Genomic DNA, 25,014 nt, shown 5'->3' with positions numbered 1-25,014 from the left:
GACGTAGTGAAATGTTTTTTCAAAGTGAATTTTAGTTAAGTAAAGTATATTGTTCTTAAGGGTTGCTTTTGTCTAGCTTAAATTATTCCAGAGTGAAGTAATTGGTAGCTTGGTAAACTATATTTCAAGAGTAGCTTCCCCAACACTGCTTATCATGTATCTGTATTTGGCATCAGGGAAACGTCTTATGCGCCTATCATGGTGTGCAAACGTAATACAGGGGTTTCTGATTGTTGATGGTCCTCTTCACAAATATTTGACCGTAGCTTATCTTTTACGCAGCATTTTCACATTTCTTTTGTTATTTATTATCATGGTCTTTGTTTTTGTTCATTCCAGACTATTAATCGTGCAAAATACACAATATCATGCAGAACTATATCTTAATATGTGGACACACTCACATCCCCTCATGTGTGTCATAACATGTCACAAGTTAGAAAGTTTGAATCTCATGTATGTTATATATTTTTCCTCCAGTTGGTGGGATCTACACAGTGATCCAGACCAAGGCCAAGATAACAGTGGATGAAATGGGGGGGGGGGGGGACTTATTCATGATGGGGCCGTTTTACGAACACAATTTCAAGACCCAGGTGGAGCAGTGTGAGCCCCCAAACCCAGCCATCAAGAAAGCTATGGGCGCCCTTATTGACAACGGCTACCTGGCACTCTACTACGGATGTATTATATTATCTTATGTTCTATTCTATAGGTGTGACATGCAAGTGGAGAATACACAATCCTGTAGTAGTACTTTCTGTCCAGAAGAGGGCAGACATGCACTTCTACAGAAGTAGGCCTACACTGTTAACGCCAATGGAGTTAGATAGAGATGATGAATCCACAAGTTGGCAGACAAACACCATCTCCAGGATCAGAGACAAACAAATACATCAGCAGCTTCAGAAACTATTCTTTTGTAGTATTTCAGCTTTGCCCCATGTGTTTGATACTGTGATTGTGGGTCTCGTGTTGGTTGGTACTGTCTTCTAGAACCACACATATCTATCTTTCCCTTATGTTGGGATTATACTGTATGTTTTAGGTGTACTTTGGGCAGTCCCTATGTGATCCTATTTGACACGGGGTCAGCAGCCTGGAACCTGGACCGGTGGAAGGGGGATCTGTGGGACACCTGTGGTATCGGAATGCCCGCCCATTACAGTGAGGCAAACGTTTTTGGATCCATGGTTGCCTGGTTCTTTAAAGAGGTCATTTGTCAGCTTGTTAAGGATGCTGTGAAAAATACTCTGAAAGAGGTTTAAAGATTGCTGTATATGGGTTTGTTTTTTGAAGTCAAGAATATCTGCTTGATGTGAATACCTTAATGTCAGATACCTTTAAAAAATAAATGATACAGTAGCCTACTTCTTTTTACTCAAAACATATTCACCCTCTTGGGTAATATGAGATTATAGAGCTAATCATCAGTAATTCGTTGCTTTCATTCCTAGTTAACCGAACAGCTTGGAGACTCGCCCAATGTCCTCGACCATTTCCATGAGTGGCAGGCAGGGGGAGGACTTATTCTCTGTCGCTCGCGGAAGATTCCCATGGCAACCATCTTCACAACCCATTCCACTCTGTTGGGACAATACCTCTGTGCCGGAAATGTGGACTTCTACAACAAATTGGACAAGGTAAAGAGGCCACACACACACACACAAACCTATAAACATTCGTTATTGAAATTCCTCACTAACTTTTTCAGCTTTAACAATGTTGGGGTAATAATACATTAAGCATTGTTTGAGTTAGTTTGAGTTTTGTTTTTCCCAGTATCTCTCCAGTGCGTCAGTGAGCTATAGGTCTGTGGCTTTGTTATTCAAATGCCTCACAAAACATTTTGCTCATCACAGATTCAGGTGTTTTTGTTAGATTTAGAGTTTCTCTCAGTGTCTCCCCTGTGTGTCAGTAAGCTATGGGTCTGTGTTGTGTTTGTGCTGGTGTATGGTACTGTAATTGGCTCTCAGGCTAAGTGTAAAAAGGTCATTGTGGGCCTAAAGGTCATTCACTGGGCAGGCTGGGTAATTGACAGCAGCTTCTCATTATGAAGAGGAAGAGGAAGCCTCCTCCTCGCTGGCAGACAGGAGACTCAAGGGAGATCCTACTTCAAACATTTGTCAAACTCAAAATGAACCCCATAGCCCCAATAATAGTTAGTGTAGAACATTTGAAAGAGTTTTATTCACAGGTTTCATTCACTATTTAACTGATATTTACTTAGAATGTGCATGACAATTGGTAATTACACAATAGTTATCTTTTAATAATGATCTATTAATGACTCTTGTGTTGATTTCTGATGTGCCCCTGTCAGTTCAACATAGACCAGGAGGCTGGTGAGAGGCAGATCTACCATTGCTACTGTCTGGAGAGAGCTGCTGTCCACTGTGCCCATGTCTTTGCAACTGTACTTTACAACTGTACTCCTATTGAACATAAAGTGACAGAGCGGGGATATTTGATATTGAAGTAGGCTGGGTTTCTCTCTGTCTACTGTACAGATATGGTGATGCCGAACGGATCGAACATCAAGAAGTTCTCAGCCATGCACGAGTTCCCAGAATGTTCACTCCACTAACCAGGGTCGGATTCAGGAATTTATCAGGGGACACTTCTATGGGTAAGAATTAAGTCCTTATTATGTTTTCAAGTTTGTTATCCAATATACTGCTAACTACAGTACCAGTCAAAAGTTTAGACACACCTACTCATTCAAGGGTTTTTCTTTATTTTTACTATTTTCTACATTGTAGAATAATAGTGAAGACATCAAAACTATGAAATAACGCATATGGAATCATGTAGTAACCAAAAAAGTGTTAAACAAATCAAAATATATGTTTTATTTGAGATTCTTTCAAGTAGCCACCCTTTGTCTTGATGATAGCTTGCACACTCTCGGCATTCTCTCAACCAGCTTCACCTGCAATGCTTTTCCAACAGTCTTTAAGGAGTTCCCACATATGCTGAGCACTTGTTGGCTGCTTTTCCTTCACTCTGCCATTAACTCATCCCAAACCATCTCAATTGGGTTGAAGTCAGGTGATTTTGGAGGCCAGGTCATCCGATGCAGCACTCCATCACTCCTTCTTGGTGAAATAGCCCTTACACAGCCTGGATGTGTGTTTTGGGTCATTGTCCTGTTGACGTATTGCTGCAGAATGCTGCAGTAGCCATGCTGGTTAAGTGTGCCTTGAATTCTAAATAAATAACTGACAGTGTCACCAGCAAAGCAACCCCACACGTTAACACCTCCTCCTCCATGCTTCATTGTGGGAACTACACATGCAGAGGTCATCCTACTCTGCATCTCACAAAGACACGGCGGTTGGAACCAAAACTCTCAAATTTGGACTCATCAGACCAAAGGACAGATTTACACCGGTCTAATGTCCATTGCTCGTGTTTCTTGGCCCAAGCAAGTTTCTTCTTCTTATTGGTGTCCTTTAGTCGTGGTTTCTTTGCAGAAATTTGTCCGTGAGATTCTTGGGCGGCAGGTAGCCTAGTGGTTAGAGCGTTGGACTAGTAACCGAAAGGTTGTAAGATTGAATCCCCGAGCTGACACGGTAAAAAAAACGGTCGTTCTGCCCCTGAACAAGGCAGTTAACCCACTGTTCCTAGGCTGTCATTGAAAATAAGAATTTGTTCTTAACTGACTTGCCTAGTAAAATGAAGGCCTGATTCACACATTCTCCTCTGAACACTTGATGTTGACATGTGTCTGTTACTTTCACTCTGTGAAGCATTTACTTGGGTTGTAACTCTAATGCACTTATCCTCTGCAGCAGAGGTAACACTGGGTCTTCCTTTCCTGTGGCGGTCCTCATGAGAGCCACTTTCATCATAACGCTTGATGGTTTTTGCGACTGCACTTGAAGAAACGTTCAAAGTTCTTGACATTTTCCGTATTGAATGACCTTCATGTCAAAGTAATGATGGACTGTCATTTCTCTTTGCTTATTTGAGTTGTTCTTGCCATAATATGGACTTGGTCTTTTAGCAAATCTATTTTCTGTATATCACCCCTACCTTGTCACAACACAACTGATTGGCTCAAGCATTAAGAAGAAAATAAATTCCACAAATTAACTTTTTACTTTTAACACCTGTTAATTGAAATGCATTCCGGATGACTACCTCATGAAGCTGGATGAGAGAATGCCAAGAGTGTGCAAAGCTGTCATCAAGGCAAAGGGTGGCTACTTTGAAGAATCTCAAATATAACATATATTTTGATTTGTTTAACACTTTTTTGGTTACTGCATGATCCCATATGTGTTATTTCCTAGTTTTGATGTGCTCACTATTATTCTACAATGTAAAAAAATGTAAAAATAATGGGCCTCTAATCAATACTGCACATCTACTGGTCTCTCTCAAAAGAAAATGACAGTTTAATCCTTAATTCTTCATCTCATTTAAGCTTTTTTCCTTCTCTCCCAGGTGCATAAGAATAACGTCACAGTGGGGATTTTCTTCATCATGCCAGCCAAGACCAACAACTTTAACGTGGAGATGCTGAAGGGACAGGCGGTGCGCAAACAGCTCTGGTACGTCTCTGTAACCCACAATGGTGCACCTCATGGAGTTCTGCAAAATGTCTGCAATATTAGCACCAAACATTTCATGAAAAGAACATTCTAATTTGCATTCTTCTTTGAATTTTGCCTTGGAACTCGTGTTGCCAGAATGGTTCCTATTAACATGTTAAATCTAAAACAGTTTGCTCATTATCTACTGTATGTATCTCTCTCTGACAGGGACGCTGTGAAAGATAAGTTTGGCAAGAGGCTTTACGAGGCTTTGTTAAAGTAAGTCAATTAAAAACAGTGTATTCACCAGACCTGTACTGTATGTCATATCAGTGTAACACCCCTCTATTTGACAACCCTGCCATTTAGCCAGGAAATCCTTAGCAGGCGTTTGTTATGAATGAACTAAGTCTGCACTTCAAATCAAATCACATCAAATGCTATTTGTCACATGCGCCGAATACAACAAGTGTAGACCTTACCGTGAAATGCTTACTTACAAGCCCTTAACCAACAGTGCAGTTCAAGAAGAGTTAATAAAATATTTAACAAATAAACTAAAATAAAAAATAATAATTAGGAACACAATAACATAACAATAATGAGTCTATATACAGGGGGTACCGGTACCGAGTCAGTGTGTGGGGGTACAGGTTAGTTGAGGTAATTTGTACATGTAGGTAGGGGTGAAGTAACTATGCATAGATAATAAACAGTGAGTAGCAGCAGTGTAAAAACAAATGGGGGGGGGGGTCAATTCATGCGGATGGTGTGTGACCTTTGGGTCTTCCACGTTACCAACGTGTGGAACGAGCTTCCGTGTTAATGAAGGGCTTGTCCATGCGGGTTCTAATGTGATTACTTGAGTGTTGCTTTTCTGACCTGCTGATGACCTCATGATGTCTTCAGAGGAGACATCCCTGATATGGACACCATCCTGGACAGAGACGACTTCACCATCATGACGAGAGCCATCTATGCCACACAGGTAGGTTGTTGAAGAGACAGATAATGTATGAAATATACTGAGGTAAAGGTTATAGAATAGAATAGTTGTAAGAAGTGCATTATACACAATAATAAAGCCAATAAGTGTTAGGTTGTTGAGAATGCTGACAGTCTCCATATTGTAGATTGGGTCAGGTCTATGTTATGATTAAAAGACCGGCGTATAGACATTTGTATGATGAACATCAAATAAAACAGAGTTGGGGTGTGAGACAACCAGAGTGGTAGAAAGACCGAGAAAACTGGACAACAAGGTAATATGGTGCAGAGAATCCCCATACATTGTACCCTGATGTTATATGAATGGAGTAACTAAACATTGACATGGTAGAATGGGCCTATAGGGTCAATATGAGGTATGACCCTGTAAGGTGATCAATTCAGAATGGGACTGGGGGATACCTGGTGCTAAAACCATGAATGAATGGACCCTGCAGTTATACAGCCCAGTGTGAATCATTGAACCTCCATAACACCAGGCCATGGGTCAATAGATTGGATGGTGTTGCAGTATTTAATAGCAAAGTGCCAATAACAATGGCGTTGTCACTTAGATTTATTCATGTCACATGTGTTTAGGCGTAAAAGGACGACACAGGTGTTTGATTGGCGGACAGATTGTGGCCGTCGTTACTCTCACTGCCATTTGTGTTGACCCTGGGATGTACCAGTACAGAATGACTTGTTTGTCTGCACTTTTGCTGCATTCACACAGTGGTTAGGGTGACAAATGGCTTTGCATGTATGCTAAGTTCCTACGCCTCAAAGCTGACGTGAGATGTAGCAGCCTGTTCACTTGTGACATGTTTTTAGCATCGCTGTCTGTTCAGCAACTCTTTTACATGCAAGTTCATATCTTCTTGGGAGAAAGGCTTGTGTTTCTTTTGAGGGTAATCCCAAGAGAAGAGAATCATTAAATATCATTAGGCCAATGGATAGATATTCTTCTTCAGATCCATATTCCTGATGTCTACACGTAAAGGTGATTAGTCATGGATCAGTGACTTATAGATGTTGATACGCGCCATGTTTACTGCTCAAGGCACGTGCACAGTGATGACGCAGTCACAACACATGCACATGCATGCAAGTACACAGACACACACACTGTACTCTGTCTGTCTCTCTCTCTGCAGAGACACACCCTTCCTCCAGTGACCACTCACAGCATGCGGGATGACACCTCTGACCCTATCCTGGCCAACGTGAGACGCGTCGGCCTCTTCAGCGCTTGCACTGACCGAGTCAAGGTATGCAGGATGTTCGTTTGATGTTCATGTTTGTTTATGATAATGTTTTGCCTCGTTTATTGTGTTAAACCAGTTGAAGAATTGTCTGGAGAAGGTCTGGCAGCCGAGACGTTGACAATATAAAAGATATCATAAAGGCTCATATGTGCATATGATAAGTAATACCTGTTGCTTTTATGTAAAGTACTATCAAAGTGATATTTTTTCCATTAGAGCGGTGGTTCCCAAACTGTTGGTCGGGATGACATTGACCCCCCCCCCCGTATAGAAAAACGCTTTCATTGTACTTAAAGTACTAAAATCAAATAGAAAATATGTGGAAAAGATAATGGACTTATACATTTTTCTATAATAACTTATAATTGTTGAGAATTTACAATCAACAAAATAAAAGCTAGACAATTAGGCCCCCATTGATTTTGTTATAATGTCTGAGCATAAGAACACAGCATTAGCCATGTCAAAATGCGTAGAATTGTAGGAAATTAGCTTTATAACTACTAAATGTTCTCTAACCTCCATGGCAAACTGTATAGAATTTCAGGAAATTGGCTTTAAAATTGCAACATTTTCTTTCAGCTCCATGGCAGGATGTGTGGAATTGCAGGAGATTAGCTTTGAAATTTTCTCTCCGCTGCCACGATAATATATTTGACTTATTCTTTGGTCTGTGTATGTCTTTTCACCGCACAACACTTATGGTGGGTTGTGGCTCAAAAGACAGTTCAATTGGTGGGTCACAAACAAAAAAAGTTTGGGAACCCCTGCATTAGAGTATACAGTATATGCCATTTAGCAGACACTTTTATCCTAAGTGACTTACAGTTATGCGTGCATAGATTTTACGTACGGTTGGTCCTGGAAATCGAGCCCACTATCCTCGTGTTGCCAGTGCCATGCTCTACTAACTGAGCTACAGAGGACCCTTAGAGCATACAGTATAGCCAGTGTAGTGCTGATCTCTATATTTTATTCTAAATGGTACTAACAGACATGTTTCCTGATACTATCAGATAGTGTTCCACCCAGAGTACCAGCCCCCTGCTTCCTATTGACAATGAGGAGTTTGTACGAGGCTGTCGCCTGTGGGTCTTTCCTTCTTACTACGAGCCCTGGGGATACACACCAGGTGACCTGTCACACTTACACAGCCTGCAAACATAAACTCCATCACTTTGGTTTTCTCTGGCAAATGTTTATATCACTGTTTTTGTGTATTCCTTCATGTGTGTGGAGTGTTATATGATGTGTGGGTGCACTATTATGTTGTAGTTGTTATTGTTCCCCAGCTGAGTCAGTCAGCTGTATAAGGAAATAAGCAAACAGGAAACCACTCACCCAGAGGCGGCGATCCTAGTGGCAGGAGACTTTAATGCAGGGAAACTTAAATCAGTTCTACCAAATCTCTATCAACATGTTAAATGTGCAACCAGAGGGAGAAAAATTCTAGATCACCTGTACTCCACACACAGAGACGCGTACAAAGCTCTCCCTCGCCCTCCATTTGGTAAATCCGACCACAACTCTATCCTCCTGATTCCTGCTTACAAGCAAAAATTAAAGCAGGAAGCACCAGTGACTCGGTCTATAAAAAAGTGGTCAGATGAAGCAAATGCTAAACTACAGGACTGTTTTGCTATCACAGACTGGAACATGTTCTGGGATTCTTCCAATGACATTGAGGAATACACCACATCAGTCACTGGCTTTATCAATAACTGCATCGAGGACGTCGTCCCCACAGTGACTGTACGTACATACCCCAACCAGAAGCCATGGATTACAGGCAACATTCGCACTGAGCTAAAGGGTAGAGCTGCTGCTTTCAAGGTGCGGGACTCTAACCCGGAAGCTTATAAGAAATCCCGCTATGCCCTCTTATGAACCATCAAACAGGCAAAGCATCAATACAGGGCTAAAATTTAATCATACTACACCGGCTCCGACACTCATCGGATGTGGCAGGGCTTGCAAACTATTACAGACTACAAAGGGAAGCACAGCCTTGAGCTGCCCAGTGACATGAGCCTACCAGACGAGCTAAATCACTTCTATGCTCGCTTCGAGGCAAGCAAAACTGAGGCATGCATGAGAGCATCAGCTGTTCTGGATGACTGTGATCACGCTCTCCGTAGCCGACGTGAGTAAGACCTTTAAACAGGTCAACATACACAAGGCTGCGGTGCCAGATGGATTACCAGGACATGTGCTCCGGGCATGTGCTGACCAACTGGCAGGTGTCTTCACTGACATTTTCAACATGTCCCTGATTGAGTCTGTAATACCAACATGTTTCAAGCAGACCACCATAGTCCCTGTGCCCAAGAACACAAAGGAAACCTGCCTAAATGACTACAGAACCGTAGCACTCACGTCCGTAGCCATGAAGTGCTTTGAAAGGCTGGTAATGGCTCACATCAATACCATTATTCCAGAAACACTAGACCCACTCCAATTTGCATACCGCCCAAACAGATCCACAGATGATGCAATCTCTATTGCACTCCACACTGGCCTGGACAAAAGGAACACCTATGTGAGAATGCTATTCATTGACTACAGCTCAGCGTTCAACACCATAGTACCCTCAAAGCTCATCACAAAGCTACGGAGCCTGGGACTAAACACCTCCCTCTGCAACTGGATCCTGGACTTCCTGATGGGCCTCCCCCAGGTGGTGAGGGTAGGTAGCAACACATCTGCCATGCTGATCTTCAACACTGGAGCTCCCTAGGGGTGCGTGCTCAGTCCCCTCCTGTACACACTGTTCACCCACGACTGCATGGCCAGGCACGACTCCAACACCATCATTAAGTTTGCAGACGACACAACAGTGGCAGGCCTGATCACCGACAACGACGAGACAGCCTATGGTGAGGAGGTCAGAGACCTGGCCGGGTGGTGCCAGAATAACAACCTATCCCTCAACGTAACCAAGGCTAAGGAGATGATTGTGGACTACAGGAAAAGGAGCACCGAGCACGCCCCCATTCTCATCGACAGGGCTGTAGTGGAGCATGTTGAGAGCTTCAAGTTCCTTGGTGTCCACATCAACTACAAACTAGAATGGTCCAAACACACCAAGACAGTCGTGAAGAGGGCACGACAAAGCCTATTCACCCTCAGGAAACTAAAAAGATTTGGCATGGGTCCTGAGATCCTCAAAAGGTTCTACAGCTGCAACACCGAGAGCATCCTGACCGGTTGCATCACTGCCTGGTACTGCAATTGCTCGGCCTTCGACCTCAAGGCACTTCAGAGGGTAGTATGTATGGCCCAGTACATCACTGGGGCAAAGCTGCCTGCCATCCAGGACCTCTATACCAGGCGGGGTCAGAGGAAGGCCCTAAAATTTGTCAAAGACCCCAGCCACCCCAGTCATAGACTGTTCTCTCTACTACCGCATGGCAAGCAGTACCGGAGTGCCAAGTCTAGGACAAAAAGGCTTCTCCACACTTTTTACCCCCAAGCCATAAGACTCCTGAACAGGTAACCAAATGGCTACCTGGACTATTTGCATTGTGTGCCCCCCCCCCCCCCAACCCCTCTTTTACGCTGCTGCTACTCTCAGTTTATCTTATATGCATAGTCACTTTAACTATACATTCATGTACATACTACCTCAATTTGTCCGACCAACCAGTGCTCCCGCACATTGGCTAACCGGGCTATCTGCATTGTGTCCCACCACCCGCCAACCCCTCTTTTTACGCTACTGCTACTCTCTGTTCATCATATATGCATAGTCACTTTAACCATACCTACATGTACATACTACCTCAATAAGCCTAACTAACCAGTGTCTGTATATAGCCTTGCTACTGTTATTATCAAATGTCTTTTTACTGTTGTTTTATTTCTTTACTTACCTACACACACACACACACACACACACACACACACACACACACACACACACACACACACACACACACACACACACACACACACACACACACACACACACACACACACACACACACACACACACACACACACCTTTTTTTCTACACCCGTTGTATTCGGCGCACGTGACAAATACACTTTGATTTGATTTGAGTGTACTGTGATGGGGGATACGCAGTGTGACCATCAACCTGTTTGGCTTCGGCTGGAACATGTGTCATATACTTTGGGAGTTCCCCGAAACCCAGAAGAACAGAGTGACTCTCTTTTTATCAGTGAAATTCAAGACCCTACTTCAGTCAGCAGTTTAGAATAGAATAAATTCTCTATTTATAATAGAATGGAATACTTTATTCCTGCGTCTCACTGGTCCGTATCTGTCCCGCTCCTCTCAGACATCTACATAGTGGACCGGCAGTTCCATTCGGCAGATGACTCGTGTAACCAGCTGACCCAGTTCATGTTCGGGTTCTGCCAGCAGTCCAGACGACAGCGCATGATCCAGAGGAACCGCACAGAGAGGTTGTCGGACCTGCTGGACTGGGACGGGTGAGTCGCTATGGGTCCATGTCCCTGTTTACCTAATGGTTTGAAAGGCAGGTGGATCTCACAATGCAACAAAGTTTAGAAAACAAAATACTATGACCACCATTGCAGCATACTGAAACTAATTCCACTGAATTGCGTGCTTTTGGTGCTAACTTCATTGTTATGTTTTGTTATTTGTACGATTTCCTTTTGTAACATGTAATGTAAACAATGTCCCTTCTTTCTTTGGAGAATTATTTTATTGTTTCTTGTTCAGACTAGTTCAGTTGATTCGGGATTAGTTCAGCTGTGTTTTAGTTGTGGTTCAATCGATTCAGTTGATTTATGTTTGCAGTTCTTCATGCACACCCGGAGCCTGGCTCTCAGCAGGGCTTTCCCTGACAAGATGGAGCCGCTGGCCCCTCAACAGGTGAGAGGAGAGTCTGTCTTCCTCTGGCTCTATTGATTGACACTATAGATGCGTCAGAGATTCAGAGTTCATCCATTCCCTGAGCTTGAATTGACAACCTAACATTTTAGTAAATGACAAGACATCCTTTTGTATTTGTCCAATCTGTTACTACTCTTTTCTGAGCACTTCCTTCTTGAGTAAAACAACATCTCCCTGTTTCTCTCTCTCTCTGCTCATGTGTTCACGGTTTGTATGTTGTATGTATTGTACAGGTGCAGTTGCACTGTGGTTTTTCCAGAGACGTGAATAATTTGTCTCCTCTCTCTCTCTGTGCCCCCCTCCCCCTTGGCGTCAGTGCACTCTACCCCCACCACAGTGATGAGGATGATGATGATGAAGAACCATATGATGAAGATAAGGAGTCAGAGCGGGACAGGCAGAACATCAAAGCCCGCTTCACTCTGGGTGTCACGCCCGAGGGCAAGAAGACACACCCAGGAGAGACTGCCAACTGAGAGATCTCTCACTACTAGCCTGGTATGGCCAACCCTGGTCCTTGAGAGCTGCAGTATGTGCAGTGTTTTGTTCCAGCCCAGAACGTACAATATTAGATCTGTTGTAGGGACACTGAGCCTTAAGCAGCTGTTACACATACTACCTATGTATAATTTCTAAGAGAAAATACCTATTATTTTGATGATAAAAGTCCCCTCACGCCCATAGGAAATGAGACATGAATAGTTTAATCAATCAGGAATTGCATTGAGAGGTCTCTCTCTCTCTATAGCCTGGGATGGCCAACCCTAGTCCTGAATACATTACTTCTATGATCAGATACCCTTAGACAAGTGTTGCTATGAATTCAAAATAATTTTTATTAAACATTGTATTAAATAATACGTTCAAACATTTTCAGTGTAGCCGTACTTAGAGTCCAGTGTTTTTCTCACATTGCATTAAATAGTCTACATCCAACAACAAGAGATCAACAGATGCAATAGATTAGAATGTTATCAACAATAATAAATACATTATAAAAATACATCAGAAGTACTCTCTTTTCCATGCCGGCAAGTCTTGAAAGTACAGCTGTTCAGGATTTTCTTCTCCTGAAACGAAAAAAGATAAGTGCAATTAACTTTATGGCAATTTCAAACCTATAGCTTGGATGTAGTTAAGGGAACCCGATGCCTGAATTAGCGCCTATTGAGGTGGGCTTCCTGGCTAGCTTGGATGTATCCTTAACCATTACTGTAGGCTGCAATATGACCCAACTCACCATCCTCCTTGGCTTGCTGCAGGAAATTGAGCAGGACTGTGGCTGCCTGGTTCACACTGAGTTTCTCTGTGTTTTGACTCCGAGTCTCTGAAAAGAGGATGTCATAACAGAGTAATGATAGGTCAAAGTAAAAGATGATGTTAAAATCTCAAATCACCCTATTCCCCATACAGTGCACTACTTTACAGAGCCATACAATAGCAGAGCCATACAAAATAAGAATATGTGCATACTGCCAAATACAAGTGTATTGTATTTACCTAAATGTAATGTGTCATATACGTCTCCCTCTTTTCTGTCCTCGCTGATAAACCGCCGTCCCTCTGTAATAGCAACACACACAGTTATGAAATGCAATATATTTGAATTGCATTCATAAATAAACATACATGATAAGGAAATAATTGACAACTTCAGATTTAAATGATAATGTTAATTCCTTTACATTGCATATTATTTCCAATTATTCTCTGTGGAGGACATAAATGCAGAAATACATTTAAAAGGTATGTCAAAGGAATGCAAAGTATGATTAGGCTAATGTAGGTAGTAGACATACGAGTGCCCTTGAGGTACAGCATTGCCTGAGGTGACCAATTTCTCCTCTGGAAACTGCCCTTCGGTGCACTCCACGAATGGGAGACGAGCGTTACCAGAAGTAAAAGAGCAAGTGCATAAGCTGTAATAGTCCTCACACCCTGAAACAGTTAAAAGTAGAGTTATGCTGTATGAACAAGCAGACAATGTAAAAAGAAATATGCGTTCAAAATAAATGACAAGAAGTTAATCATTTGCATGTGCCATGCTCATCTCCATTCATAAAAACGAAAAGATCAAAATGTACCTCAACAGGCGACTTACCTTCATTGCGACGGAGGATATTAGATCCCTGTGATGCCAGTAGAGATCCGGGCAGAAGTTGTGTGCCTTGGCAAATGTGATCCCTGTATTTATATTGGACTGGTGAGTGAGACCTCGTAGCCCACAGCGCAATGCGTTATGGATGTCAACAGCAATAGGTCATGTCAATTTGATGAAAGAGAGGTGGACTCCAAGCGCAGAGAGGGAATGCAGAGAGGAACCAATCAAATCAATTACTCACATTTTAATGTACACATTACACATTTTATGTATACAATTAGCTACCAATGCAATCATAGATCTACAGTGCCTTCAGAAAGTATTCACACCCCTTGAATTTTTACACATTTATTGTGTTACAAGGTGGGATTACAATGGATTTAATTGTCATTTTTTGTTAATGATCTACACAAAATACCCTGTAATGACAAAGTTGAAAAAAAATCTAAAGTTTGTAAAAAATGTATGAAAAATTAAACAGTAATACAGTATATCTTCATTACATAAGTATTCGACCCACTGAGTCAATACGTGTTAGTAATTACAGCTGTGAGTCTTTCTGGGTCTCTAAGAGCTTTCAATACCTGGATTGTACAATATTTGCATATTAACATCTTTAAATTCTTCAAGCTCTGTCAAGTTGGTTGTTGATCTTTGTTAGACAGCCATTTTCAAGTCTTGCCATATATTTTCAAGACGATTTAAGTCAAAACTGTAGGAACATTAGATGTTGTCTTGGTAAGCAACTCCAGTGTATATTTGGCCTTGTGTTTTAGGTTATTTTCTTGCTGAAAGGTGAATTTGTCTTACAGTGTCTGTTGGAAAGCAGACTGAACCAGGTTTTCCTCTAGGATTTTGCTGGTGCTTAGCTCTATTACATATATTTTTGTCCCCCCAAAAAACCTAGTCCTTGCCGATGACAAGGATACCCATAACATTCAGCCACCACCGTGCTTGAAAATATGAATAGTGGTACTCAGTGAGTTAGGAAGGACGCCTTAATCTTTGTAGTGATTGGGTATATTGATCCACCATTCAAAGTGTAATGAATAACTTCACCATGCTCAAAGGGATATTCAATGTCTGCTTTTATGAGAAAAAAAATCCCATCTACCAATAGGTGCCCTTCTTAGAGAAACCTTCCTGGTCTTTGTGGTTGTATCTGTGTTTAAAATTCACTGCTCGACTGAGGGACCTTACAGATAATGAGTTGTATGTGTGGGCTACAGAGATGAGGTACTCATTCAAAAATAATGTACAAAATCTATTATTGCAAACAGAGTGAGTCCATGCAACTTAATATGTGACTTGTTAGGCACATTTTTACTCCTGAACTTAATTAGGCTTGCCATAACAAAGAGGTTGAATACTTATTGACTCAAGACATTTCAGCTTTTCTTTTTTAATTAATTTGTAAAAATGTCAAAAAATATACAGCACCAGTCAAAGTTTGGACACACCTACTCATTGAAGGGTTTTTCTATATTTTTACTATTTTCTACATTGTAGAATAATAGTGAAGACATCAAACCTATGAAATAACACATTTGGAATCATGTAGTAACCAATAAAGTGTTAAACAGGGCTCCGGGCAGCCGAGCGGAAATGGAGGAAAACTCGCCTCCCTGCGGACCTGGCATCCTTTCACTCCCTCCTCTCTACATTTTCCTCTTCTGTCTCTGCTGCTAAAGCCACTTTCTACCACTCTAAATTCCAAGCATCTGCCTCTAACCCCAGGAAGCTCTTTGCCACCTTCTCCTCCCTCCTGAATCCTCCTCCCCCTCCCCCCCCCTCCTCCCTCTCTGCAGATGACTTCGTCAACCATTTTGAAAAGAAGGTCGACGACATCCGATCCTCGTTTGCTAAGTCAAACGACACCGCTGGTTCTGCTCACACTGCCCCACCCTGTGCTCTGACCTCTTTCTCCCCTCTCTCTCCAGATGAAATCTCGCGTCTTGTGACGGCCGGCCGCCCAACAACCTGCCCGCTTGACCCTATCCCCTCCTCTCTTCTCCAGACCATTTCCGGAGACCTTCTCCCTTACCTCACCTCGCTCATCAACTCATCCCTGACCGCTGGCTACGTCCCTTCCGTCTTCAAGAGAGCGAGAGTTGCACCCCTTCTGAAAAAACCTACACTCGATCCCTCCGATGTCAACAACTACAGACCAGTATCCCTTCTTTCTTTTCTCTCCAAAACTCTTGAACGTGCCGTCCTTTGCCAGCTCTCCCGCTATCTCTCTCAGAATGACCTTCTTGATCCAAATCAGTCAGGTTTCAAGACTAGTCATTCAACTGAGACTGCTCTTCTCTGTATCACGGAGGCGCTCCGCACTGCTAAAGCTAACTCTCTCTCCTCTGCTCTCATCCTTCTAGACCTATCGGCTGCCTTCGATACTGTGAACCATCAGATCCTCCTCTCCACCCTCTCCGAGTTGGGCATCTCCGGCGCGGCCCACGCTTGGATTGCGTCCTACCTGACAGGTCGCTCCTACCAGGTGGCGTGGCGAGAATCTGTCTCCTCACCACGTGCTCTCACCACTGGTGTCCCCCAGGGCTCTGTTCTAGGCCCTCTCCTATTCTCGCTATACACCAAGTCACTTGGCTCTGTCATAACCTCACATGGTCTCTCCTATCATTGCTATGCAGACGACACACAACTAATCTTCTCCTTTCCCCCTTCTGATGACCAGGTGGCGAATCGCATCTCTGCATGTCTGGCAGACATATCAGTGTGGATGACGGATCACCACCTCAAGCTGAACCTCGGCAAGACGGAGCTGCTCTTCCTCCCGGGGAAGGACTGCCCGTTCCATGATCTCGCCATCACGGTTGACAACTCCATTGTGTCCTCCTCCCAGAGCGCTAAGAACCTTGGCGTGATCCTGGACAACACCCTGTCGTTCTCAACCAACATCAAGGCGGTGGCCCGTTCCTGTAGGTTCATGCTCTACAACATCCGCAGAGTACGACCCTGCCTCACACAGGAAGCGGCGCAGGTCCTAATCCAGGCACTTGTCATCTCCCGTCTGGATTACTGCAACTCGCTGTTGGCTGGGCTCCCTGCCTGTGCCATTAAACCCCTACAACTCATCCAGAACGCCGCAGCCCGTCTGGTGTTCAACCTTCCCAAGTTCTCTCACGTCACCCCGCTCCTCCGCTCTCTCCACTGGCTTCCAGTTGAAGCTCGCATCCGCTACAAGACCATGGTGCTTGCCTACGGAGCTGTGAGGGGAACGGCACCTCAGTACCTCCAGGCTCTGATCAGGCCCTACACCCAAACAAGGGCACTGCGTTCATCCACCTCTGGCCTGCTCGCCTCCCTACCACTGAGGAAGTACAGTTCCCGCTCAGCCCAGTCAAAACTGTTCGCTGCTCTGGCCCCCCAATGGTGGAACAAACTCCCTCACGACGCCAGGACAGCGGAGTCAATCACCACCTTCCGGAGACACCTGAAACCCCACCTCTTTAAGGAATACCTAGGATAGGATAAAGTAATCCTTCTCACTCCCCCCCCCTTAAAAGATTTAGATGCACTATTGTAAAGTGGCCGTTCCACTGGATGTCATAAGGTGAATGCACCAATTTGTAAGTCGCTCTGGATAAGAGCGTCTGCTAAATGACTTAAATGTAAATGTAAATGTAAACAAATAAACATATATTTGAGATTTGAGATTCTTTAAAGTAGCCACCCTTTGCCTTGATGACAGCTTTGCACACTCTTGGCATTCTCTCAACCAGCTTCATGAGGTAGTCACCTGGAATGCATTTCAATTAATGGGTGTGCCTTATTAAAAGATCATTTGTGGAATTTCTTTCCTTCTTAATGTGTTTGAGCCAATCAGTTGTGTTGTGACAAGGTAGGGGTGGTATAAAGAAGATAGCACTATTTGGGAAAAGACGAAGTCCATATTATGGCAAGCGCTATGATGAAACTGGCTGTCATGGGGACCGCCACAGTAAAGGAAGACCCAGAGTTACCTCTGCTGCAGAGGATAAGTTCATTAGAGTTAACTGCACCTCAGATTGCAACCCAAATAAATGATTCACGGAGTTCAAGTAACACATCTCAACATCAACTGTTCATGCCTTCATGGTCAAATTGCTGCAAAGAAACCACTACTAAAGGACACCAGTAAGAAGAAGAGACTTGCTTGGGCCAATGAACACGCACAATGGACATTAGACCGGTGGAAATCTGTCCTTTGGTCTGATGAGTCAAAATTTGAGATTTTTGGTTCCAACCGCCATGTCTTTGTGAGACGCAGAGTAGGTGAACCGATGATCTCCGTATGTGTGGTACCCACTGTGAAGCATGGAAGAGGAGGTATGGGAGTGCTTTGTTGGTTACACTGTCTGTGATTTATTTGGAATTGAAGCTACACTTAATCAGCATGGCTACTACAGCATTCTGAAGCTATATGCGATCCCATCTGGTTTGCGCTTAGTAGGACTATCATTTGTTTTTCAACAGGACAATGACCGAAAACACACCTCCAGGCTGTATAAGGGCTATTTGACCAAGAAGGAGAGTGATGGAGTGCTGCATTAGATGATCTGGCCTCCACAATAACCCAACCTCAACCCAAGTGAGATGGTTTGGGATGAGTTGGACTGCAGAGTGAAGGAAATGCAGCTAACAAGTGCTCAGCATATGTGGGAACTCCTTCAAAACGGTTGGAAAAGCATTCCTCATGAAGCTGGTTGAGAGAATGCCAAGAGTGTGCAAAGGGTGGCTAATTTGAAGAATCTCAAATATAAAATATTTTGATTTGTTTAACACTTTTTTGGTTACTACATGATTCCATATGTGTTATTTCATAGTTTTGATTTCTTCATTATTATTCTAGAATGTAGAATAGTAAAAATAAAGAAAAACCCTTGAATGAGTCGGTGTGTCCAAACTTTTGACTGGTACTGTAATTCCAATTTGACATTATTGGGTATTGTATGTAGTCCACTGACAAAAAAAATCTCTATTTAATAACTTTTAAATTCAGGCTGTAACACAACAACATTTGGAAAAAGTCAAGGGGTGTGACTATTTTCTAAAGGCACTGTATAAGGTAATATTTTATCAAAAGTAAAGAAAGAAGCCATTTAATGAAAAATGCTGAGACACTATCAGTATTCTTACTGTTGTAAAAAATGAAAGTAATTGCTTTGGAAATATTGATATGTTTACTTCTTGTGCAGTGAAGCGGTTCATGGATAGCTGCCTGGTCGTTTTTATGAATGAACAGCTGACAGTCTCCCAATGAATGTAGGAGTGTTTGATTGGGATAGACTCAGGGAAGCTGGAGGTGATGGGTTCCCTGGGATTCTCATTGACATTACCATCAATTATTATATCTAGCCTAATGCTGGTAAACAATCCACAACTAAAACTAAACAATTGGAGAGAAGTGGAGCAGTAGGCCTAGCATATGCCTACAGTGTAATGTGTATTGAGACAAAGAATACATTCTTCCAAAAGTTATTCATACATTAAAAATGAACAAAATGATAATAGGACCATCTGGACTTGTGATAGTTAAATAAAAGTTAAATCAAACAATACAAAGAAAAGCACTACAATCTTACAATTTATGTGGATAAATGTTGGGATAAAAAGGCCTGCCATTATAATGTGTTCCATTTTCATTTTTGGGGGTCCCAAGTGGCGCTCTGGTTCGAATCCACACACTCTTGTTCGAATCCAGGCCATGATTGGGAGTCCCATAGGGCGGCGCACAATTGGCCCAGCGTCGTCCAGGTTTGCCGGTGTAGGCCGCTATTGAAAAATAAGAATTTGCTCTTAACTGACTTGCCTAGTTAAGTAAAGGTTAAATAAAAAAGTCCATTCATGTGAGTAGTGATGTCATGTTTTTGACCCTGTGAGACTAGGTGAGACTACACTCACTGGGGAGCCAGTCCCAGCCAATCAGAATGAGTTTTGCCCCACAAAAGGGATTTATTAGAGACAGAAATACTCAGTTTTATCAGCTGTTCGGGTGGCTGGTCTCAGACGATCCCGCAGGTGAAGAAGCCGGACGGGGAGGTCCTAGGCTGGCGTGGTCTGAGTTAGGGTTAGGGTTGGTTTGCGGTTGTGAGGCCGGTTGGACGTACTGCCAAATTCATTAAAACGACATTGGAGGCGGCTTATGGTAGGGAAATTAACATTCAATTATCTGGCAACAGCTCTGGTGGACATTCCTGCAGTCAGCATACCAATTGCATACTCCCTCAAAACTTGAGACATCTGTGGCATTGTGTTGTGTGACAAAACTGCACATTTTAAAGTGGTCTTTTATTGTCCCCCGCACAAGGTGCACCTGTGTAATGATCATGCTGTTTAATTAGTTTGTTGATATGCCACATCTGTCAGGTGGATGGATTATCTTGGCAAATTAGAAATATTGACTAACAGGGATGTAAACAAATGTGTGCACATCATTTGAGAGAAATAAGATTTGTGCTCGTATGGAACATTTCTGGGATCTTTTATTTCAGCTCATGAAACATGGTACCAACACTTAAGATGTTGCATTTATGTTTTTGTTCAGTATATTTGCAATTTGTCACAATCAAAACACAATGAATGACAGACAACGGCACAACGCAAGTAAAAAAAAAAAAAGTGTAATTACAAAAGTGTCAGACAAAACATTGTCAAACCATTGTCATTTCACATGTAACCATTCAGTTCCCTCCATTCCTATAGTTTAGATTGATACAATTCCAACTCAAATGTTGCTTTAATTAAAAAAAAAAAAAATCTACAGAAGTTCTCATCCAGTCATACACAGAAATATAAGGGGAAAATATGCAACTGCCAGATCTGGTACTCATAACAGGCGTGAGAGAAAAGGAAAGTAAAGCTATTTTCTTCCACAGGACTCAAGTTTTAGTCCAGTGAGAGAAAGCACAGGCACCATAAGTAGGACCAGGAGCCTTTCCAATACCTGACCAGGAAACCACCTATAACTATGGCTTCGAGCTTTCCCTGGTCATATGGTCAGGAAACCCTAACATGGTCTAAGATCTGTTTGTGCCATCTTGCTAACTCCTAGTTCATTTTTGGCAAGACAGCACAGCACTAGGAAAACCCCCTGGCCCCATCTACAATGTAACAATGGGACCAGCTCTCCTACTCCACACCTCTTCTGAGGTTGTCCAGAGGCTATCTTCAGAGGCGATGACATGGTGAGTTTGTCTGCACATTCAATAGTAGAGTAAGAGAGACAAAATGGTTCTCTTCAGTCCATTAGAGGGACTCTCCTCCTCGTGGGGAGTTCTCCAGTAGAGGAGAGCAGCATTCAACAACGACATGTAAAACATTCTGGGGTAGCCATCTTAACCAACTCCAGATTCATTAGTAACAGTTGCCCGTAGCAACCAGGACTGGTACGGACCTTAAAATTGCAGAATCAATATACAAAAAGCAGACCGTTTTCCCTTTAAAATGGGAAGAGGTCTTCATATACAAAGTCTCATGAAAATGACCTAGCTAACTGTTGGAAGTAAGCAATTGACCAATGGGGGTTAAGTGGCTTTATCAGAACTACTGTATCATAAATATAATAGAGATTTATTTTCTTCATAAACAAAAAGGCACTGTTATACCATGGTGTTGCTCTCTCCCACTTTGTCCACAAACTGAAAGAGAGAGAGAGAAAAAAGATATATAAGTCAACAGTCTACCGTCCCCTTTGCAAAGTAGAGCAAAATAGATGACATATACAAGCTTCACTAAAATGTTTAGTGCATAGTTGTACACGGGCAATGAGATGTTTGCTTGACGTGACTGAGTAGACTATACAAAACGGTGTGAAGGATAAATGCTGTTGCTGGTGTCCTAGTATAAATTATTTCCAATGGTTCCCTACTCTGGTCAGGCATAAGGCAACATTACAGTATAACATACATTATAAACAGATGTGAATCATGCTCACATGCAAGGGAAAATCTGCAGTGACTGACCAAGACTGCGGATTGTCCTCAGAGTTAACTACGAAGGCTTTAAAGAGACAGAGACACATTCTCCTCAAAACAAGTGACTCCACGAACATACACCTCAAAACACACACACACACACACACACACACGCACACACACACACACACATATGAGAAGATTGAGTGACACTGTATGAGACACTACAGCCTTCCAGAACCACTGTCAGAAGCCAAGTGGACCCTGTGTTGTCTTTAGTGTAACCACCTCAGCCCACACAGCACCCACTGCATTGCAGCTCCTGTTCCCATACCCTTACTCACCCAGTGGTGTAGTGGAGGGTAAACGCAAGTAAACCCAGTTTACCCACCGGGAAAAATACATTGAAACTATAGGAGCGTTACTCTTTCGCCACGACCGGCGATCAGAATTTACCCAACAATTTTCTTTTACCACTACATCACTGTACTCACCCCACTGATGAATGGGAGGTTTAGCAGGGAGCCCAGGATGGGTATCCTTCTGATGAAGCCTACTGCCACTGGGAAGAAACCCCTGGAGAAGATAAAGAGAGAGAGAGAGGGGGCAGAGAAAGAGAGAGTTAGTTGACAACAGCAAGCACATGATGACGGACTACGGCTCTTTACACGCAGTAAGCCCTTGCATTAAATGGGGGCTGCACTCAACAAGGTGTGGGGGCGAGACACAGTTGAGAGGAAAAAACAAAGTTTGGCTTGATTCCCTCCAGACTAGATCTTATTCTAAAGATAAGCTTAGCGAACTGAGCCTGGTGCCTGTACTGTACCCACCTGAATAAAAGGAAAAAGCCATAGACCTCCAGGACCACTCCCACAATGGGCCAGCCTATAAGAACAATCAACACTCCTCCCAGGAAGAAGCTGGTGGCCTTCATCTTGTGTTTCTGGAAGAAGAAGCGGAACGTCCTCTCCAGACCGATCACAAACGACAGGCCAGCCACAAACAAGATCTATAGAGAGAGATAGAAGGGACAGGCAACGGACAATGTCAATGTTTATTGACAATGACAGAGTACTTCACTACTCTATAAGGTGGTGATTGTTCTCAGTTGAGAGAGAGAGAGAGAGAGAGAGAGAGAGAGACAGAAAGGCACACACTGATAGAGGGTGAACAACCAATCACCCTCAAGCAAGAAGCTCTGACTCTGCAGCTGTGTGTTTCTCAGTGTCACTCAGAGATAATGGAACTGCAGATCACACCAACATCCAATAAATATAGCATAACGTAAGCCTCATGTATGTAGCTGCAGAAGGTAGGCAAACATTCTGAATATGAACTGTGGATGGTGATGATGAAATCACTCACATTTCCTATTGCAAGGAGGGCTTTGTCAAAAAACAGGATCATTCCAAAAAAGAGGAAAAACACGCCGAAGCCTGTAAGTCCCATTCCGATCTCTGCAAGAAAGAGGAATCACATTATTTCAAGTATCCAAGCACACTTACGTTAATACGTTTCAATCACTGGAGGCTGCTGAGGGGAGGACGGCTCATAATAATGGCCGGAACGGAGCGAATGGATGGCATCCAACATACCATTCCACAAGCCTGTCCTCCCCAATTAGGTTCCACCAACCTCCTGTGGTTCCATTGACGTCCTCGCTCCCTAGCCAGCCATCTGGCTCAGAATGAATGTCATTAATTAGCTAGCTAACGTTAGCTGTCAATGGTCACTATCTAGCAAAACATACTATTTAGCTAACTAGCTAGCTATTTCTAGTTGGTTTCCTCACATAAAAGAATAGCCTAGCTTAATTTAGCTAGTAATGTAGCTGAGAGAGGCTAGCTTGCTAACGTTAGCTAGAGAGCTGGAACAAGTTGGCCAGCAGCAACAACCGTTAGATAAAATAGAAATCGCCTTACTCTGTGAGTCCGTTAGAGAGATCATTTTGGCAATGAATCAACAACTTGTAAAATTTACAAGTTGACACTGTTAATTAATTGTATTGTACTAAAATCCAAGTACTATTACAACAGCTGCCACTGTAGCACTAGCCACGTCTTCCGGAAACACGCCTTCTTGGTTACGTTAGAAATATTATTCTTCCGGACAAAACCAGGGGTGCATTCAACATTCTAAAGGGTTGTATCAAAACGTTGGTGAAAAGGTTAAGGAGAGCACTTCTCTGCTGAATATAACTAGGTAGTTGTTGGAAAATGTCTGCCCTGCCTACATACACTTGTCCATTTTCTGGATGGAAAATGTTTTCTAGGTTGTATTGTAAAATAAAGGTTAAATAAAATAAAACATTGATTCAGCATTGATTGCAGTTTGTTTGTTGAATGTACCCCATACCGTGGAGAAAGTGAAAGCAACCGCAATTTGATTGGTCTCCACAACATTATTTTTTTCACTGGCGGGAGCTGTCTAGCAACCATCAAGAAAAAAGGGACTGCAAATAAACAGTGCAAACTCAAGAAGTGGGGCGAGTGAATGGTCAACGGTGAGTGTTGCTTTGCTTTGTTCTTTCAATTTCTCTTTCCTTCCTTTTCCATAATTTCGTTACACACGTTAGTATCATTAATGGCTAGCCAAATATGTAGCTGTCAAAAAGTTGAAGTATAATTTGCTAGCTGGTCAGCTAGGTTGGCTAACATTAACGTTAGTTGTTTGGAGCAGGTGGCTGATTCCCGATGGAGGCTTGTTAACGTACTGCTAGGGTGGTTGATTATTGGTAATCTATTAACTATCTAACTATCATTGGCTAGCTATCTAATGTGATGAAGAAAATTATAAGACAGAGTAAAGCCACATGGAGGAAGAGGACGGGTGGGGGCTTTCCCGGTTCACACAAATGTTGGTTTACTTTACACAATAAATGTTTACATTCCGGCCTGCTTGTCAAAGCTCAAGGAAACAGCTTGTCCATGTATGGATAGATTCCAAGTGTATTTTATGCATGGTATATGGTATATCAGACCATATACCACGGGTATGACAACCCATTTAGTTTTTCTACTCTAATTACATTGGTAACTAACTAACTAGTTTATAATAGCAATAAGGCTCCTCGGGGGTTTGTGATATATGGCCAATATACCAAGGCTACTCCGCGTTGCGTCGTGCTGTGGTAAAAACATACCTTAGTCATGCTTAAGAACAGCCTTTAGCCGTGGTATATTGGCCATATACTACACCTTTTCGGGCCTTATTGCTTAAATAATGCACAGTATATTTGCACGCTAGAATTCAATGGCAATAGTTCATTATTACATGTTCTATGTTTGAGCTGCTTTTGAAACCAATAGTCGAATTG

General features: G+C 42.7%; 3 protein-coding genes and 1 pseudogene across 5 annotated transcripts in view; 2 read left to right on the top strand and 2 right to left on the bottom strand.

Annotated features, from left to right (window-relative positions):
- The first annotated feature begins 560 nt into the window (after positions 1-560).
- Positions 561-12,160, top strand: LOC139533307 (glycogen [starch] synthase, liver-like; annotated as a pseudogene).
- A 336-nt stretch (positions 12,161-12,496) lies between these two features.
- LOC139534129 (spexin prohormone 1-like) lies at positions 12,497-13,843 on the bottom strand. Its single transcript, XM_071332926.1, has 5 exons — positions 13,786-13,843; positions 13,484-13,622; positions 13,185-13,247; positions 12,925-13,011; positions 12,497-12,754 (listed from the first exon to the last, which is right to left on the bottom strand). The coding sequence occupies exons 1-5, from the start codon at positions 13,789-13,791 to the stop codon at positions 12,690-12,692; spliced, it is 360 nt and encodes a 119-aa protein (XP_071189027.1). The 5' UTR covers positions 13,792-13,843; the 3' UTR covers positions 12,497-12,689.
- Positions 13,844-20,249: 6,406 nt separating this feature from the next.
- LOC139534127 (vesicle transport protein GOT1B-like) lies at positions 20,250-23,788 on the bottom strand. 2 transcript variants are annotated; one of them, XM_071332921.1, is made up of 6 exons: positions 23,621-23,782; positions 23,064-23,155; positions 22,529-22,707; positions 22,193-22,274; positions 21,747-21,783; positions 20,250-21,422 (listed from the first exon to the last, which is right to left on the bottom strand). In XM_071332921.1, the coding sequence occupies exons 1-5, from the start codon at positions 23,643-23,645 to the stop codon at positions 21,775-21,777; spliced, it is 387 nt and encodes a 128-aa protein (XP_071189022.1). In that variant the 5' UTR covers positions 23,646-23,782; the 3' UTR covers positions 20,250-21,422; positions 21,747-21,774. The 2 variants fall into 2 exon arrangements, with proteins under 2 accessions (XP_071189022.1, XP_071189021.1); XM_071332920.1 differs by lacking the exon at positions 21,747-21,783 and having other exon boundaries at positions 23,621-23,788.
- Positions 23,789-23,948: 160 nt separating this feature from the next.
- LOC139534126 (ATP-dependent DNA helicase Q1-like) overlaps positions 23,949-25,014 on the top strand; it is a 28,321-nt gene continuing 27,255 nt past the window's right edge. The window contains exon 1 of one of the 2 annotated variants that reach the window (XM_071332918.1): positions 23,949-24,201. The gene's annotated coding sequence lies outside the window, so the exon portion shown is untranslated. The remainder of the gene's footprint in view (positions 24,202-25,014) is intronic. The other variant, XM_071332917.1, reaches the window with a different exon arrangement.

The sequence above is a fragment of the Salvelinus alpinus genome, chromosome 11, assembly GCF_045679555.1.
Source record: "Salvelinus alpinus chromosome 11, SLU_Salpinus.1, whole genome shotgun sequence".
In the NCBI taxonomy this organism is placed as follows: domain Eukaryota; kingdom Metazoa; phylum Chordata; class Actinopteri; order Salmoniformes; family Salmonidae; genus Salvelinus; species Salvelinus alpinus.
This window is presented reverse-complemented; position numbering and strand designations above follow the sequence as displayed.